At 46.4% G+C, this 5,308-nt stretch overlaps 1 protein-coding gene across 1 annotated transcript; it reads right to left on the minus strand.

The window, feature by feature from the left end:
- Positions 1–1,532: 1,532 nt before the first annotated feature.
- LOC149223789 (uncharacterized) lies at positions 1,533–4,084 on the minus strand. The gene is made up of 2 exons (XM_089388002.1): positions 3,260–4,084; positions 1,533–2,756 (listed from the first exon to the last, which is right to left on the minus strand). Exons 1-2 carry the CDS (start codon positions 4,082–4,084, stop codon positions 1,533–1,535), a joined length of 2,049 nt encoding a protein of 682 aa, XP_089244128.1.
- Between the last annotated feature and the right edge of the window lie 1,224 nt (positions 4,085–5,308).

A 5,308-nucleotide genomic window follows, 5' to 3' on the forward strand; every position in this document is an offset into this window, starting at 1 on the left:
AATTTTCCATAATAGTCCATCCTTTATAATGGGGAGCGTATTTAGAATGGCTCTCCAGATAACCGAGATGCCCTTTCTGTTCCAGGATGGTCGTCTTATCCAGTCAATGATTGTTGAAGGCCAAATGTATTTGTGGGTGATTACCTCCGACCAGAGGCTTTTTTGCTTTAGTAATAGCCAGCCCTATTTTGCAGCTAAGGCTTGTGCAAAGGCAGGGAGTTTCTTGAGACCCCATCCTCCCCATTTTTTTTGGGTGGCTATTCTGTTCCATTTGACCTAGGCAAAAGGTTTTCCTTCCTTTCTTCCCTTCCAAAGAAATTGACAGCAAGCTTGTTGAATTCTGTGAAGGATCCCTCTTGGGATCCAAGCCAGGGACATCCAAAATATAGGAGTGGCTTCTAGGACTGATTTGATAAGAATTAATCTTCCAGCCCTAGATAGGAATCTATAACACCAACAATTTATTCTTTTCTCCACTTTGGTGATGAGCCAGGTCCAGTCAGCAATTTTGTATCCATCTGGTTTAAGCCTAAAGCCAAGATACTTAAGCCCCTCCTTTAGTTCAGTGACTTCAAAAGGAAATTTTTGCAGTGAAAGTTGTATTTCCTGCTAAGTACAATTTGAGAATGAGATGGTGGATTTTCCCCAATTGATTTCCATCCCCGACGCTCTACAGAAGAGATTTAGAATCTCATTCATGGATGTGGTGTCCAGTACACTTCCACTCAAGAAAATTAGAATGTCGTCCACAAAGAGGAGATGAGTCAGATTGAAGTGATCCATGATTTTTAGTCCCCTGAGTCTCCCCCTTCTTTTTTCAGTATCAATCAACCTGCTCAGACCTTCCATGACTAGGAGGAAGAGTAACGGGGATAGAGGGCATCCTTGCCTTATGCCCCTGTCAATATGAAAGGAGGGAGTGGCTGACCCATTGATGAGTATGGCAAAAGATACAGAGGAGATGCATCCCAATATCTAGTTGGAGAGAGCCAAAGGAAAGCCCAAATTTGTAATGATCATTCTAATGTATAACCAACTAACTTTGTCAAATGCTTTTGATATATCTATTTTCAGGGTCAGTCCTTTGTGCTTCTTGAGTTTTATAGAGTGGAGGGCTTCCTGGGCCGAGCCAATAGCATCTTGGATATGTTTATGGTGAAGGAAAGCAAATTGCTCCTGGGAAATGTGATTGGATAAGATGGGCTTAATACGATTGGCGATGATTTTGGATATAATTTTGTACAGGCAGTTGCAAAGAGAGATAGGTCAGAAGTCATTGAGAGAGGCGGGGGAGTCTGATTTAGGGATCAGAGCCAAGTAGGTGAAGTTTAGGGGGGGATGGATGTGTCCAGTAGTCCTGCTTTCTTCGATGACTGCCAGAAGGTCCTGCCCTAGGATTTCAAGAAATGCAGTGTAGAATTCGACCGCCCAACCATCCGGACTAGGACTTTTATCCTTCTTAAACCATTTTAGGGTGCTCTCCAGTTCCCCCATAGTGATAGGTTGAAGTAGGTCTTCGGATTCATCGGGGTTCACAAACCTTGGGAAATGTCCGGCCAGATTAATGATATCAGGGAGGGTGATGGCAGCCGGAGCTGTGAACTGATTTTTGAAATGAGAAATCCCCAGCCTAGCAAACTGAGGGTGTGTGGAGGCCCATCCATCCTGGCTAACTGAGGGTGTGTGGAGGCCCATCCATCCTGATCACTAGGTAGCTGCCAAATGGTATTTGAGGCCTTTCTACCATTGGTGAAGTTGTGAAAAAACTTTGTGTTTCCATCGCCAGCATGGAGCCATATAGCTCTGCTTCTAAGCCTCCACAATTCTTCCTCTTCAAGTAGGATCTTTGCCTTCTGTGTTTCCAGATTCACAAGTTGGAGCTTTGTATCATTTGATAGGTAACCAAGCCCCTTTTCATCCGTTAGGCAGGCAATCTGTACTTCTATGTCTTTCAGGGTCTGTTTATCTCTCATTTTTTTCCTTTTTGACCATTCCATAGTAAGAGTTCTAAGTTTGTTTAGGCGCCCACAAAAGTCAGCAGCCACTCTCTGCTCCCTAAGAGGGGGTTGTGCCTTCCAAAAATCTGATACCAGTTTGATGTAATCAGGGTCCTTTAGGTATCCAGAATTGAATTTGAAGGGGGCTCGAGGCTTTTTAGAAGGGCCATAGATTTGTAGATATATGGGAGAATGATCAGATAGTCCCCCAGTACCTACCCATTGCCTGTAAAGGGTAAGGGAACGAAGGAGATCTTCATGTATCAGAAAGCGATCCAGTCTCCGACCCAGGGTAGCCACACCAGTTCTCCTGTTATGCCAAGTGGGCATTTTCTTGTTCATGGGCACATCAATAAGTTTATAGTTCTCCAGCAGTGTGCTCATCTGGTCCGAAATGGGGTCAATCTGAGAGTGATGGCCCCAGGATTCCTCAATGCCCATTGAAAAATTTAAATCTCCTCCGATGATGGTGGATCCCGTGACAAGAGGGTGGTCTAGCATGGAGTGCCAAAAATCAAGTCTGTTCTGATTAGGAGCATATATGTTTATCACCTTTAAATGGATCCCCAGTTCACTCGCAAAAATATCCATGCCAATGAAGCCTATTCCACCCCAGGATGAGATATGTTTGACTGTTTTGGGGTTGATTCCCATGGCGAGACCCCCCGATCTGCCAACCGCATCCAATCCTTGGAAATACCAGCCCAGGAGGATGGAGTGAAGGGTTTTGGATATGAAATCAGATGAACCAAGAGTTTCCTGGAGTAGTAGGATGTCACAGTTGGAGTTGTACAATAGACGTTTCAGAGCCAATCTCTTATTGGGGTTGGCTAGTCCCCTACAGTTGAAGGATAGCCAGATCATGGGGGAACAGGAATAGAGGGCTCGGATGCTCTAAGTGCCCTTTCAATGGTGGATTGGTGACCTCGCGCAACATCGGCCACTGCTATTCTGATGGCTTTTTTGATCTTGGATGGGCGCCCTCTGGTGGGCTCTGGGTCAATGTTTATGGGGGAAGAACCCAATCTAAGATGAGGAGAATTGTGCAAAGATCTAGATCTGAGGTGTAAGGATGTGACCCCATCACAGAGGGGGAGGAGGTATTTGGAGGAAGGATAGAATTTCCCTGGAGAGATGTAGGAGTAGTGGAGAATGTGGGGGCGGGGGATATGATGGTGCAAGTGATGGTGGGGAGAGGGAACAGGGAAATGGTAGGGGGGGGGGGGGGGGGGTGCAGGTATATGCAATGAAGAAATCATAACATCTGAAAGAAACACAGAGGTTATGGGAACAGAGTCATTACCCGGAGGGGGAGCCGATCCCGCAGCCGATTTGGAGCGCGTGCAAGGTGGAGAGGGAGGAGTCTTCCACGGATTTTTTGCCTTCTGTGTCACCCCTTCCGTAGCCTCAGGTGGGGCATGTCCTTGTTGCTGGTCACTCATGTTCCGTTCTTCCGAGAGATGATGTTTTGCCCCTCGAGAGGTCTCCGATGCCGACAATGAAAGTAGCGGACAGTCCTTGTACAGGTGACCCACTTTGTGGCACCTTCGACAATGGAAGGGGACTCCTTCATAGTCAAGGAGCTGTCTACGAGAAAAATGCCGCCTGTGTAGTGTGATTTTCTCCTCAAGTCCCTCCCTGGTATCAAGATGGACCAGAATCCTTGCCATGGTCATGATTCCCATTCTTTCATAGGACTGGTCGTGCTCAAGGTAAGTCCCCAGTGCGTCGCCGATACGTTTGAATACCTGGGGGGTCCAGAACTGCATGGGTAACCCTGGTAGTCTGACCCAAATTGGTCCTGCTCCCAACTGCTCGCGTTCCAGATCAAATAGAGGGTCCCATCTCTTGAGTAGCACAGGTGATAACTCAATATGCCAATATCGACAAAGAATCCAGTCCGTGTACTCCTCCCTGTGAAAACGGAGGGCAAACCAACCACGAGCCAAAACCCTAATGACAGGGAGTTCCTTTAACAGAGAGCCCCATACTTCCATGGTCCATTGTCGAAGGCGCTCCACCAAATAGTTTTTGCCTCGCACACGTCCAACAATAACCTTCCTCGCCGTATCAACCGCATCTCCCATAGGTATGTCCTCGTCGAAGGTCAGGTTTATGTCTGAGTCCACTGCTCTGAGGCACCTGCCCTTTTTGGGCTTGTCCGTGCGCCGACCTGTGGGGTGCTCCCTCAGTAAACTTCTGCACGCTTCCGAGGAACTGCGAGGAGTAGACAAAGTGGGTCTAGGGTTTGGGATGGGCGAGCTAAAACAACCTGACCGAATCAGTGAGTTGGGGTTTACGTTGCTGGATCCAGGATGTGCAACAGAGTGTGTAGGGTGTGTAGGATTAAATGGGCTAGCCGGAGTGAAAGAGTATGAGGGCGCTTTCAATGGCATGGAAGGAGGCAGAGATGAAACCAGGGGTGAGTCGAAGGTGGGAGAGGCCTGAATTCTGGTGTCGAGCAGGTTTAGGGTAGCCAGAGAGAGTGGAGGGCATTCCAAGCGGGCGAGGTATTCAATGTGGACAGCAGCCGAAAGCTGTTTTCTGGTGGGGAGCGGGTGTAGCGGCGTCCGTTTTGCATCTATCAGTCAATGTGCTTTTGCAGGCCTGGGACCAGTATCGGGTCCAACTTGATATGCCCAGATCTCTTGTTCGGGCATTGGGTCCTCCTCGTAGTCCACGAGGTCCTCTTCAACCATCGCTGACCGACAGTAAAACCGACGTCCGTAAAACCAGGGGAGGGTAAGACAAAATGGTAGAAACGGAGTTCGCTAAGCTCGGGCGGTATACCAACCGCAGTAGACAGCCAAGTATGGGTCACGAGGTCAAAAACAGATGTTGAGTCAGTAGAGCGCAGTCAGACCCGCGAGGTTAACCCCCAGAAAACGCCATGATTTTGGCCCTCTTCCCTTTATCATATGGTATTGTTAATTATATAATATATCCATGTCAATCTACTATTCGAAGGAATTGCATAATTACATCTTCATTAATGTATTTTTCTATGCAATTTAATGCAAACGAATCATTATGCATGGTTTCATTGTAAAATTTTTATGTAATTATGCATCATAAACATGGAACATCATAATCATTCTCTGTTATTTGGCATATTGTTTCAAAACAACTTTCATTGTAAATACTCTTGAACCTTGAAAACCTCTTAAACATATGTCTACTCATGGTTTCCTCTATTTGCGTCCATGTATGTTCTCTTTGTTCGTACATTGTTATATTTACTATATGTTCTTGATAAATTCTTATAGAACATTTTTTCTTGCATATAAGTGGTTCAAAATGTCTAGCAATTG

This window comes from Pinus tabuliformis, chromosome Q (genome assembly GCF_031772625.1).
Source record: "Pinus tabuliformis cultivar Carrire ecotype Pingquan chromosome Q, CPIR1, whole genome shotgun sequence".
In the NCBI taxonomy this organism is placed as follows: domain Eukaryota; kingdom Viridiplantae; phylum Streptophyta; class Pinopsida; order Pinales; family Pinaceae; genus Pinus; species Pinus tabuliformis.

Excerpts from the sequence above, each read along its gene's own strand:
- LOC149223789 (XM_089388002.1), bottom strand. The coding sequence starts at position 4,084 with ATGGGAGATGCGGTTGATACGGCGAGGAAGGTTATTGTTGGACGTGTG. Across the intron at positions 2,757-3,259 it reads CCTCTGTGTTTCTTTCAGAT|GAAACTCTTGGTTCATCTGA; the intron begins GTTATGATTTCT and ends CTACTACTCCAG.